The 14,150-nt window shown below is 38.9% G+C and overlaps 1 protein-coding gene across 1 annotated transcript in view; it reads right to left on the reverse strand.

Moving 5' to 3' along the window:
- Positions 1-291: 291 nt before the first annotated feature.
- Positions 292-14,150, reverse strand: part of TET1 (tet methylcytosine dioxygenase 1) — a gene marked incomplete at its 5' end in the record, with an annotated part of 38,072 nt that continues 24,213 nt past the window's right edge. The window contains 2 exons of the mRNA XM_009573339.1: positions 292-1,436; positions 6,463-6,802. Coding sequence (XP_009571634.1) covers positions 292-1,436; positions 6,463-6,802 — 1,485 coding nt within the window. The remainder of the gene's footprint in view (positions 1,437-6,462; positions 6,803-14,150) is intronic.

Genomic DNA, 14,150 nt, shown 5'->3' on the forward strand with positions numbered 1-14,150 from the left:
ATTTCTAAAGGTAATAAACTGAATGATTCAATCAAGGTTAATAACCTAAACAAAATCTTTTTTAGAATGTATTAAAACTATACAACTTTTTTTTTTTTTGCTTAAAATGTGCTTGAGCACCACCAAATGTTAAAGTCACAGTTTAAGAAGAAATCCCCCCCCTTTTTTTTACCTCAGCCTTAAAATGGTTGAGATGAGCAAATAGTAAACGACACGAGACTTGTTCTTTAACAGCACCTTAAAGAAACACTGTGTAACACTGCACCAAGAGGAGGCATTTGATACTAAAACCTATGCCCAATGGTTGTAAGGCCCTGCAACTCGTGTAAGGGCATAAGAAGATACTGTTATTACGTTATCCTTAGTTACTGTTAATGCTCTGCGTGATGGAATTTGGTTGAACTCATTGTCTTCATAAAAAATATCTCTGTTTTCACTTGTTTGCTTTGTTTTCCTGCTGTTAGAGTTTAGTTCAGTATTCTCCGTTCCTAATCTTTCTGCTTCTTTTTCTTTTTCTTTCGCCCTCTCAGCCATCTTTGCTTCCCACATGGCTAACCCATGTTTTGGCTCATTTAAATTTTTGTGTTGGTAGAAAACTAAAGAAATTCTTGTGGGATGATTGCGGTTGGGTTTTTTAATAGGTGTGGTAGCATGGAGTTCACGTCTTGCACATTCAATTAAGATAGAACCGTGAGAAGGTGCCACAGCAACCCCGCCAATGTCATCATCCAAAAAATTGTGCTCGCTGTCTGACCACATTTCCTCAGCTTTTTCTTCAGAATCAGTCGGTTGTCCCAGTGCACTGTTTTGCTTTTCGTCAACACAGTCAAAATCACACATCTGTTCTCGATGGGAGCTGCCCTTTTCCATTGGGCATCCATGGGAACAGTCAGCTTCGTTTCCGACTGCATCCTTTGCTGGAGAGCTTAGCGGTACTGACAAATCACAAGAGCTGATCATCTGTGAAGAAGGAGAATTGTCTAACTGAAGCTGACAACTCTGTTTGTCTGGCTGATGATGTTCAAGTATAGTGGGCAGGGGGTCTTTATGGGCTGGGGGGCCTGGAGCAGTGACCTCTGGAAGAATCGGTGGCACACCATTCATCTTATCATTCAGCAAAATTCCAGTATAATCTTTGACCGACACATCAAAGTTCTTACAATTAACGTAAGGTGTCACGTGAGGTTGCTTACTACTGCATTCAAAATACCCGTAGGGAACTGAAAAATCTTGTTGAATATTAGTCACTGCTGTTATGCCAGGCTTATGTGCTAAAGATGAATAAGGATGTAAACTATCCACCTTAAAAGGGGAGGAAGCCGTATACTGTTTCAATAAAGAGCAATTTTTAGTAGTGTTTGAAGTATGTTTCATGGCATAGAGGTGATCGGAAGTCTCCGTTTTTATTCCAGGTTTTAAAGCATCTGTTTTGTTCCCTAAAAAAAATGCACACCAAAGTGTAAGTACTTTTCCTCACTTAGTTAATAAGATATATCTTTTATAATATTTTCATACTTGCTTTCTAATATGGAAGATATATGTGATGACTACAGATTTTTCAAAATGGTTATTTTTAGCTTTTTAGGAATATCTCTATGACCGTAAGTACATACATAATAACCTTGCTGAATTAACACCTTAACCTTTTCCAGTCAGACTGCCAGTATATAAAATAGACAGGTGCTTCACAGAGGGATGAATAAAATAAATGGGTAAGTCAGTCCCGATTCACACAGCCCAATTCTACACAAGAGCTTCCCAGCAGCTGGCTGCTGGCCTTCAGCACTGCCCAGGCTAGCAGGAAGCACTATGTAAAAGTTTTTACATAATTGATGAAATTTAGTCTGCCTGAAATTAAGCCTGTGAAACAATCAAAATTCTTGGCTGCCTTAACCCCATATTATAATCAAAGGAGAAAGTGTGTTTATAGATCTCGCCCATCGCAGCAAAAAAGTTCCTGAATTACAATGATTCGTGCATTAGCAAGTAACTACTCAGAAATTTTCTTTAAAAAAAAAAAAAAGTATCTGGCAATATACTCCAGGTAAATCCATCCTTACAAAGCTGCATCATGTGATTTGCCTGTCTTCCATCTAATTGCCACACATTAATTATTTCAGCTCTTTGTGGAGACATACTTATTCAATTTATGTCAGCTCCCTAATCAATTTCCAGCCATGGCACCCTGCAGTCGTGCTTGTTTGTGGAAGTCTCCTCAAATGACTCATCCTCGTCATGGATAAGTTCAATCCAGAGTCCACTGGAGTAATGGGAAAGAATTCCATGGACTTTGATTGGCTTTGCATCATGCCCTGAAATTGCTTTATATGTGTTCTGCTGGCAAACTGGCACCCCACAGAGAGCTCTCGCATATTCTCATAAAAGACCGTCTCTGTCAGTGTTTCTTCTTTGTTCCATAAATACACAGAACGTTTAATTGCTTTACCGAATATAGAAGAACTATTCTTTCTTCTATTCTGTCTTCTAATAATTTATAAATAGTGATGGATTAAAAAGATTCTTTCAATAGGAATGCAAAAAAGGCAAAGTGGGGTAAATTACAGACCCAACAGTTAGTATGCAAATACTGAAGTTGTGGAGGGACATAAGGAAACCACATCAACTCTTTAAAAACCTTTTCTATGAAATCAAACTCAAAGCATTTAATTTAATTAAGAACACCCCCCCAGACCAAGGCCTTCCTCCAAAAGATCCGAAACACAGCATTTGAGAATTGCACTTTTCCATCTGTGAAGAGACCTACATTCTCTGAAAATAAGTTCTAACAACCCACAGCACTCTCAAAACGGCTATGGCTCCGGCAAATTCCCCATTCCTTGCCAGAAGCTCCTTGTTCTGTGGGGCAAAGTAGCAGAGATTAAGAGAAGTTAATTCAAATATATGGGTAGAGGGAAATCAGTAACGGTTCAGATAAGGTGGCACTGCTCCCCAGGAGTCTGGTATGTCTCCGCTGGGAACTGTTGGCTGAAGTACTACTCTGCTGTGGGAGAACAGCTGGGAAACTGTCTCTAAGTTGGTGGTTCATCTCCTGCTCTATCCAATACGGGCCAAGAAGAATTGCTGGTATTTATGGAGACAAAACCTTTCTGTCTCTAAAGTTTATTTGTCCAGAATAATGTGGCTAAATGACAGGACTATACAAGGAAGGATGTAAGGCCTCTATCTTTAATATGCATTTCATAACAATTTAGGATTTCAAAGGCTCTCAGCATTAGCACAAATGTAAAAATTAACAGTTGTGCTGCTTGCTGTTGGCAAAAGGTGCGTGACAAGTGCACCCTATTTAATACACAGTTTCTACAAAGGACTTGGCTCAGTCGAGATTCAAACCAAGTCTTCACGTACACACGCTCTACCAAGCCGACTTAGTTTGTCTTCAGCACTCAGAAGGTCCTCACCACCACCATTCTCTGCTGCCAGGTAAAGACAGTAAAGAGGACAAGAGAGTCCTCTCTTATCCCTTTTTAATTTCTAGTTCTCCATGTGGTGAGGATGTGCAGGTTGGATGTGCAGGTCTCCAGCTTTCCAGGCTTTCCAGCTGGGGGATACTGCAATGGCTCTGAAACGATGGTCAGGTCTCTTTCAAAAGAACATACTACATCTGCATCATGGGCAATATGGCATAGCCGGCCCTGTGGCTCCTCCGTGATCCTCCAGGCTACTCCAAAGAGCGATAGCCTCACATGGCCGAAAACATGACTGACATATATACCACAGTTCTCTCATCTCATTTAATTGCACGTTCTCCATATTCTTTTTAATACTTAATAAGCCAAACCAATATTCTAAACTCTTGTCCTCGTTAGTAAATTGAGTACGATACACTACATACACCATTTATCAATACCTTTTCCTTTACAGCTGAAGTGTGGCTAAGTATTCTTTTGTTCTTATATTAGGAGAAATTTTAATAGTAATATCTGACTTGCTTAACATACCTTTAGCAGTACTTTATTCACTGCTTACCTAAAACTATAGGCAGTATATTTTTTCTTCCCCTAGTAAGTTTTTCTATCATTTTTTACTATTTTTCAATCCTTTGTCTTTTGTTTTATGTTTAAATGGTGTGACCAGAATTGAATGCCACTATTAATATGAAAGGATCCTGATTTAAATACTTATTTCCTCTAGTTTACCATCAGGAGTGACTACTGGATAGTCTAGTTTCAACTCCTCTTGTCTCACAGGCCCTTTGATTTTGTTTTCATATTAAGCCTAACAATCTCAGCTAGACTAAAATTTTCCATTCCTCAGGACTAAAATGACTGGCACTGGCAGAATGGAAAGAACCAATCAATGACTGATCCCCTACAGCTGCAAAAACCTGTATGTACAAGTACAATACAGTGGTGTTCCAAATCCGTAATTGACAGATCTTTGCATTTTACTGTGGGTTAGGGGCAGGGCAGCAGTGGTGTGCTGAGGTCTTTACCCAGCCATCGTCCTGTATGACGATGAATAAACACATAAATGATGTGCATAAATGCTTCAAGTTATCTGTATCATGCAGAGCACAACACCTTGCCCTTGGCAAACCTGAACTTCCTCTGCCACTGCTGCCCAGTTAGCAAAGCCTCTCTGAAATTGTTCACATGGCCAACCGCAGCAATATGTGCCATCAGATTTGGGGATTATAGTGTTGATGCCTATTTTGAGGGATTCTACTGTCAAAACTTCCATGACAAAAACTGGACTTTTATCATAGAAACTAAATATTTCTATTCACATTCTTATTTTTCCATCTCTGAACAATTTTCTCACTCATAAAAGTATTTCTTCCTCACTCTGTGACTTATTTTTATCAGCAGCCCTTTTAAATTACTTTACCAAAACACTTCAAGTCCAAACAAATTACATAAGTTGGCTTTTTTACAGAGTTATTTTATTATTTTTGCATGTTCAAGGAATAAAGTTCTATCTTCCCAAAGCACATGACACAACTCTGGATATTGTACCATTTGTTAAAGGCATGGTTTTCAGATATCAAAGCCATGCCTGTTTGTAACTACAATGTCATGGACAGGTAGGCAGTTCATAACTCTATTTCAGTGTTTCAAAACAACGTTCCAGTGAGATCAGACAATTTCAGAATTCCTTCCCAAACCAGGGTCCTCTAATGTTTCCAGGACTTCCAGTCCACCCTGAGCATGATGGAAGTTATTAATCATTGCTTCGGAGTTATTGTTGGACGTCGTGCTCAGCCTGAGGGGTCCTTTTAAATTTGTTTCAAAGCCTGGACTGTGTCTCCCAAACTTGCGTGTAGATTAACTGAGTGTCTGTCTAGTTTCCAAGGGGTGTCAGTAATACTGCTTTTCTTGTTCTTATTCCATCTTGCTATATGCAAAGTTTATTGGTTGCCCTGACTCCTCTACTGAGACAAAGCAGGGTGCTGAGCGCAAATTAAAGAATGTGTTAAATGTTTTTTTTTTTTTTTTTAATTTTATCCCCCCAAAATGCAGACATTCTTCTAAATACATTTAACTATTACTCCTCCCCTTAAATCTACTACATAGATCTGGATGTCTCTCATGAAATAAAATTCAAAATTATAGCAGGTTGGCTAATTTTCCTCTCGTCTCCCTAAAAGGTAGATAGGCTATGCTTTAATTCCTTTTACTCCCCCTGCCCGCCCACCCCGCCCCCCCGTCACAGAATATAAGTCCATGGCTTCCTCCACCTCTTCCTTCTTTTCTACTTCTCATTACTGAAAAGTCCCATAGAATAGTTCTATCCTCTGATGTACTGGTCCAAAATCTGACCCCAGGTGCAACAGCATAAATCAGAGGCGCCGCCACACAGCTCGGTCAAGTCACAATTCTATGTTGCACAAACACCTACTGTAGCAGAAGACTCTGGCCATAGCAACCTTCTTGTAACAGAACAAACATGGCATGCCTTTTACCTGGCTGCTGACAGATTCCACCTCTCTGGCCCCTGCTAATAATATTTCAAGGAACAATTTGAGAAGCGCTGTCTTATTTGATAAAACCTGCGTTTTTTTGCAAATCTCTTGCTTTGCTGCCGTATCCATGCCCTTGATAGGAAATTATCATCAACTCAGACTCTGAGAAAGCCATTGTCTTTCATAGGAAGTGGATAACACAGTTCTTGTACTTTCAAACGACAGAAATTCATGTCGGTTATTTAGATAAATATTCCTACAACAGCATTTCAAGATGATCATACTGCCATTACTTGTTAGAATAAGGGAACTTGGAAATATTTCACACCACCACCAACTTATTTTTGGGCGATCACCTGGGTTTTTTCGTGTGCCAAGAGAGAATATTGACTACAATGACTTGCTCGTTAGCCCCTAAAATGCAGAATATACAAGTATTTTATAAGACCGAGTATTAAGGAGCTTTTCTTTCCCCTCAGATGGGTAAGAGGCAACACAGTATCAGAGGAGACCGGCAGAATTTAATAAGTACCACTCACCTAAACAATGCAAAGCGTTGCCAAGGTTTTCTGGGGCTTCAGTTTTCAGCTTTACTGGTGTTGAATATTTTTTATCTATTAACGGCTGCTTTTCAGTCGGGGTCCTCCTTGTGTCTGGTTTCTTTTTCTTTGTAGCTCTGAGAGGCTCGGCCAACATTCGTACTTCTCTGGGAAAAGCTGTGAGCACCTGTATGGCTCCGGCTTTTATCTTAGCTTCCAGTCCCTCTTCCGTGCCGAATTCATCTGTTTGTGAAATTTTGTAAAGAGGTAACACATGGAGCTGTTCATCACTTGGAATCACCCCCACTCTCCGGTTATCTTCCTTTGTTAACGTACAGACCTGGCAAGAACAGAAACATTTACAAATACAACCAGACACATAAAATACAAAAGTTATTTAAATATTTAAGCAGTCATCCTAGACTTCATTGTTTTCTCATATTTGATGGCCTCAATGCTATGGGTCTTTCACATGGAAACTTCTGACAAGTTTTTTGTTTGATTTATGATAAGGCAGATAAATTATTGGTACTTGAAGAGTAAGACCAAGGCACATGTCCTGGACAGGAAAAATGAAACTTTGGCTCAACTCACACTATCCACAAATACATGCCAACCTTGGTAAATAATCTGAGTTGTAAATATACTGTAAATTCCTAAGCATTCTTTTTTTTTGGTTTTTTTTTTGTTTTTTTTGTTTTTTTGGTTTTTTTTTTAATGCATATTTGATGTTCAGATTCATTTTTAAGGACTAAAAAATATGAAAAAAGAAAATATTATTTTTGGATTGAACAAGAAGTTTCTATGACATGGGACTGGTTTGGGTTTTTGTTTCGGCTGGCAAATGAAAAAACCCCACAAACAGTTACTCATACTGCTCTATATTTTTAGCAGATCTCAGTTCTAACTCCCTCCCTCTCTCTTTATACACACTGTCTCAAATTAACACCCTTCCCCAACTCTGCCTGCCTGCTATAATGAAGCCACGAGACCCAGCAAATGTTTGGTTTCTCTTAGGTCACTGACCTCCTTTCTCTTATTAAATTATGTGTTGCGAGATACTGGAGCCGAGAGGAGAATGCTGGTTAGATCCAGTCTGATAAGGGCACATCAGAAATGTGGATAAATATTCAAATTTCTTGCAACACTTTTCTTGCTTTAATTTTTCCGAATCACTGCTGTACCTTTGCAGTACTTGTAATTTTCAGCACTTCTAGAGTTCCGGCCATTATTAATATTAACCCTTCACCTTAAAAGAAGCGCTAAACCAGCAATGTGCTTGATGGGTTCACTCTGCGCTTTCCAAGGGACAGTGACAGTTTTACACGTATGAGCAAGCGTACGAACAGTCACGCCATTTATAGTTTTACTGATTACATTCATAAGAGACTACTGTTTTTCACAACGATATACTACATTACTAGAAAGCCATGCATTAATATCACACCTTAGTTAAGCTGCTATTTCACGGGGAGTTACTAACTACACACATACAGGAATTTGAGCACCATCCAAGGATGAGATGATACTCCCTAAATGGAAACGTTATCATTCCATCATTGTGTAGGCTGAATGTGATGCCTATCATAAACAGTTAATCCAATTTCCCAGAATCTTGTCACCATGCCTAACATTCCAGGGGAGAAGAAGAATAATATTATTTAGGGGGAAAAAAACAAACATTTTTTTATTTATAGCACAGCTTTCACATAAAGGCATCACACAATTATTTCCAGAATAATAAAATTACAGAATCACAAACTAAAAATCCTAATCAATAAGGTGGTGGTTAGGGCTTTATAAATAGCTATATGCAAAGCTTGACAGTTGCAGAGCAGCAAAAGGAGAAAATTTGAGGGGCACAGACAAAGGAGAAGAGCTTTTCAGGTGGCATTTTGAAAGGATCGAGAGAAGGGCTCTTAAGAAGGCGAAGTGAAGGGCAATTAGAAGCTGATGAGTAGCGTTTACTGATGTGCTTGCTCCATGCGTACTTACCTCTACCGGGCAGCCTTTGGACTACGAGGAAGATTTAGAAAAAACAACAAGTTGTTCCATGAGCAGCGAATGACGCCTGGTTCCCTACGGACTTCTCCGTCCCCGCGCGCCCACACGCCCAACCCCAGCACCGTCATCCCTGCTCCCGTTCGTGCCCCGCTACCACCTCCACTGGGCACCAGCCAGCAGAAGCAGGGCCCGGCTGAAGCTCGGTGCCTCCTGGCTACTGGGCCAGCAGGTGCACGTGGATTAACCTGGGGCCGCGGCTGAAGCTCGGACCCTGCTGCCTCCTCAATGGAGGAGCTAACCTGGATCTGTCTCCCCCACGCAGCAGTGAAATTTCACAACTTGGAACAAGAGTTAAAAATCTCCAAAGACAATTAAGTTTTCTGCAAAGTTCAGTGAAATCTGGTTGAAATTTGCCAGCAGATTCCAAGTTATTCAGGAAGGGTGAAAGAGGGTAGGACATATAGAGAGCACAATTACATATGACTCATGTTCTCAGAAAGCCCAGCACATCCTCCCCTTCTAAATTAGAAAGAAATGCAGTAATAAAATAAGCACGGAGGGGCCTAGCTCCCACTTGCTCTCATGAGAAACTGCGTGATTCTCACTTGTCTTTTAAAATATCCTGTCCAACCTGTGTCTGGACCCGTGCACTAGTCTGAAAAATGTCCAAATCTTATAGATTCAATCCACAATCTTGCTTATTTTGAAAATTGAGGCCCTCATCCAATTTACAGTTCTAAGTTTTCCTGCATTTCACCAAACACTTTCATGGAAAACTGATCTTGTACATGTATTAGATTTATTCTTTTCCATAAAAAGGTGTACTCTTAAAAATGTATCAATCATCCTTCATCTGACTTACAATTAGGCAAAGGTAGATTAGCTCTACATTTTCACAATGCTTGGCCCAGGGGAGAGCATACACACAGAGACAAAAATCAAAGCTCGTGTTGGTTCAAGGAAAACCTATTTTAAGCAAAAATGAGTATTTGTCACTATCACAAAGCCAACACTCTCTTTAGAACAAGAAAACTAAAGAACTGTTTTGAGGAACTAAAGAAGATGATGACCGCAGTATATTGGCAGAACTATGTTGAAAGTATAGTCAACTTCAACACACACAATATATTAAATACTGGGTTAGAATACATAAAATTAAGAAATCCATGTATATTAAAAATTATGTTAAATACTTGAAGACCAGTACACCTACAGCCTAAATACCATGACAGCAAATTCAACATGTGTAAAATTTCAAGGTCGGTGTCCTGCATAATATATTTTAATATAAAAGGAAGGACACAATGGCGAGTGGGTAATTGCAAAGTTAATGTTACGGGGAAACCAGCTATAAATTAAGGCCCTAGAGGTAAGCTAGCGATTTACAGCTGAAGTAGAGTAATCCACCAATGAGAAACATCCGTTTCAAAAGCCAGTCTAACATTTACATCTGTGCAAAAGATTCCATTAAGAAACTTAAAGAGAAGCTATCGCTGAGAAGTTAAAAGCAACATTTTCCATTGGTACTGATACTGTGCTGCAAACTGACCAAAATTAAACCCAAACATGAGAAAATCATGGACTCTGTTAAAGTTACATTTACACAGTGAAGCTGCATTTCCTGCTACTCTAAATACTTTTTCCAGAACATGCGGCTAAATCACCCAGGATGCTCAAAAGCCAAAGAAAATGCTGGCCAAGTGGTTTGTTTAGGTTTCCAGTGTGCTTGGTGATCACAACCATTACCTCTTCTGGGTTTAGTGATGTCACGATAAATCTTGCATATTTGTAACACTTTTTTTTTTTAAAAAAAAAAAAACACAAACAAACTAAAATGCACCCATGAACTCAATGTATTAATTCCCTCCACAAATCTCCAAAGAAACATCTGTAGCCACACAGCTCCCAATGCATTATTCTGGGACTCTTTGATCTGCCTTTGTCCTCTGGAGCTTCACATGTAGAAATGATGTAGCCTTTTCCACTGTGTTGTAAGAACAGATGTTTTAAATTCAAGTTTCAGCAAAGCACTCAAACAGCCTTTCTAAACTTGAAAGATGGAACCAAGTTTCCTATACTCATCTTCCCTTGGCAGATGGAAAGCAGTGGGTGCCATTTGGGACTCTGAGGTGCTGCTGCATCATCATTGCTCACCATTACAAATACGAACAACTGCTTTTCCTTTACAGCTGAGACAAATGGCGTCGTTTTATTGGCCTGCTATACCCTGAGTAAGCGTGCGTAAGTCTGAGAGTCAGAGAAGGGAGCCCCAGACACGTTTTCCTTTTGACTCCTATATACACACACAAGAAGTGTCATCAGACAGCATTCCTGTACTGTATGCTGTAGCTTGGGTATGGCGCACAAACCACTGGGAGCTCACAGGTTAGTAGAGTGAACTTCTACTGTTTCTCCATTTTCACAATATAAAGAATAGTAACAAAAATCCTTCCTTTACAGCCCTGTGGGGTTTATCTTTTCTGTTTGTTATCTGAGCCACCAATTTAAGCATCTAGTAGTTCTGTAGCTCACAAAGCAAGGTGTGGACATGGTCCAGAGTGTAGTTTAACCATTCAGAGACATTATCTCATTTATTGCAAAGGCCTGGACCTATATGCAATGACTCGATGAGCTATAACTACAGAAATACAGTAAGTTATTGGAAAAGCAGAGGATTTTTTTTTTTTTTAAATAAAAACAGTTTGTTGATGGATTGCTGATTGACACTACTTAGTTCTGCCGCCAGTAATACATTTTATATTGTAGCTGCCCTTGGAGCATAGATTTATCTTCCTCCCCTTCTTCAACAGTGCCTGCTACAGACTGTGTGGCACCAATGATTACACAGAACTGCAGCTGGTCTCTCTCCTTCCTCAACCCCAGCAAAAAGGGCAACGTGCCCCATAGGATGAGAAACACCCATATACATGCTACAGAACTAGCCAAGTCTTCATTAAACCATTTTGTTCTAGTCACTGTAAAAACCCGTATGTCAGTGATTTAAATGGATTCACACAGGTATGAAGAATGTGATCCTTTGCAGCTAATCCAATAAAGAAACAAAAATGCTTACATTTCACAGACTCCATTAGTAACTATAAAGCTTTTATTTGCATGTTGCTCATTTACAGTCTAGCTTTGTATCCACAAGGAACACTGCACCCTAACACTGCAGTTGTAACATACATCAGTGGCCCTCAGGAGAACGTTAAAAGATGACAAAAGAGTCTGAGTAAAAATGGATGCTATAGTTATTGACTTAAAGGTTCTTAAAAAACTCAGTTCATAGGCAGAAATTACTTCTGCTTCTTTCAGATAAACATGTTAGTTTACACCTCTGTAGAATTGCCAAGTGTTTTCATTCTACTATAGAGCAAACAGGCAATATTCATTTTTGGTTTTAGTTCTTCTACCAAAAAGCAACTCTGCTAAATTTAGGGCGTGATTTTGCTAGCCAGGAAAGATGTTCAGCAAATCGCATCACCCATAGTAATCCTCAATTTTTGTGAGTTAAGATGTACTATGCCATCTTGTATCTACAGAAGACATTTCCAAGACTTTTTTTCCCCACTGCTAACAAAAACGACAGCCTCATTTATTTTCAGAGTCACATACAAATAATGCAGCTGATCATCAAAACACATATACCCAGAAAAACACAAGAATACTTTTCTGAAATTCTGGCAGAGACAGAGCAAGGAAATTGTTATTGGCAGCTCATTAGATAATATATTCTTTTAAGTATACAGTAAACTCTATGCTTATCATTACACTCATTTAAGTGCTTTGCTGATCTCATGTCTGTGTCTGGTTTAAATAATTTAAATAGATTCTGCTTTTCCTTTACTTTCAGTGCACTGTGCAGCATTCCTTTCATATTTGTGGTAAAAGTGATTCACCAACAACTGAAGGGCGAGAATGAAAAGGTGTGACTTATGCCCTAAGTAGTGGTGATAGAGCTGGCAGCATTTGCAAATACCATCCGATAAGGTATTTATTTTAACCTTTTTAGTCTAGAGGAACTTTAGGTTTTACAAATGAAGATTTTGTGTCAGAATAAGAAGGAAGGGAAGAAATCTTACCAACGCTAACGAGGTGCAAGGTGACAAGTACACTTTGTACAGACTTTGAACTGCAACGTATGACTACCATTTTAAAAAAATCAAATAAACAAAATACAAGAGAAATATAGTAAATAAAGTTACGGATGTTTGGGGTTCGTAAAGCAGTGCAAATCATTCTCATTCTGTTTATTACCACATTATCAGAAAACAATCATCTATATGAAAGCTGTCACCTCAGTTAGATGTATTACTTGCACATAGTGCATTTTACAGACAAAATATGTTAAGATGTAAATGACTCCTCCATCATTATGACCAGTGACCTGTAAGAAACCATAGTGTATTTTAAACTAGAGCAGGAAGCCAAAGCAGCTTCTGGAACTAGATGGGAATGCAGAAGGTGACCAGACAGATGCTGGAATCACACGCAGTAATTTATTTTTGTGTTCTTACCACTAGTTTTCCTATTTTATTACCAGATTCGGTTGTAAGCTAAAATCAACAACCCTAATTTTGACCATCATCAAACTGATCTAGATTGAAGGAAGCCCAGCATGTCCATTGCAAAACAACAGGATTCTTTGCTTGAGGCTTCCAACATGTACCACTGTACCTATACACCTAGACAGACTAATAGACAGCTAACTCTGCATGTCCTATGAATCACACCCACATCTTCTCACTGTGAAGGCTGTATATAGATCATTAGGTAATTCTGAACTCTAATTCACCTTCCAAATGCCCCAATTCAAGTATATAAATTAAGTGTTAACACTTGCAACTATTTCCTATTTATATATAGCCCTTTGTTGCAAGTATATTAAAATAAAGACATATCAAATCTAAGTAAAGAGAGTATCAGGTATGCAATAGTTATTTGTATGAGTGAGCTATCTGATGAAAATCAGATTCCAGGGTATAGTTTTCAGCAGTTATAATGATTTGATAACGTTCTGCAAGACTTACAAAATTTGGCAGAACTTGATAGAAAGACAGTTTTAAGTTCTGGCCTACATAATGAGATACCTTACACAGGTCATAATTTTCCATGCTGCTTAGATTTGGAATTCCTTGCAAACACACCATGTACAATCCATAGAAAGAAAATGTCAACACTAGCAAGCATAATCTGAAGCTGAAATAACATCAGATGATTACAGATAAATACAAGTTCATAGAACTGCTCCCCAGTAAATTCCTCAAAAAAAGGGGGCTAATTGTCCCTCCAGCCACTTCTGGCCATAAGTTATGACTTTTCTGGGATCCAAGATGGCAGAATGAGTAGCAGACTCAAGTTTCCATTTCATTTTATCTTTAAGTTAAGAGGCAATGCAGCACTTAACAAAATATTATTATTTTCGGAATGCCTAAATGAAATTTCATTAAAAAGTATACCATGCGGTTTGTCATGAAAAGGAAGTTCGTTTTCAGATTTGGGATCTTTCAGAGGTTTGAATCCCTACACTTCAGAAGCTTTGAAGTGACTCTACTTACACATGAGCTTACTCATAGCCCCTTACTAATATTTTGCAAAATACGCTTCCAGCATTTTCTTATAAAGTATCTGCATATAAGTGGCATCCAATGCTAGGAAAAAATATTGATCTATTCACGACTGGC

Source organism: Fulmarus glacialis, unplaced genomic scaffold, assembly GCF_000690835.1.
Source record: "Fulmarus glacialis isolate BGI_N327 unplaced genomic scaffold, ASM69083v1 scaffold7252, whole genome shotgun sequence".
Taxonomy (NCBI): Eukaryota; Metazoa; Chordata; class Aves; order Procellariiformes; family Procellariidae; genus Fulmarus; species Fulmarus glacialis.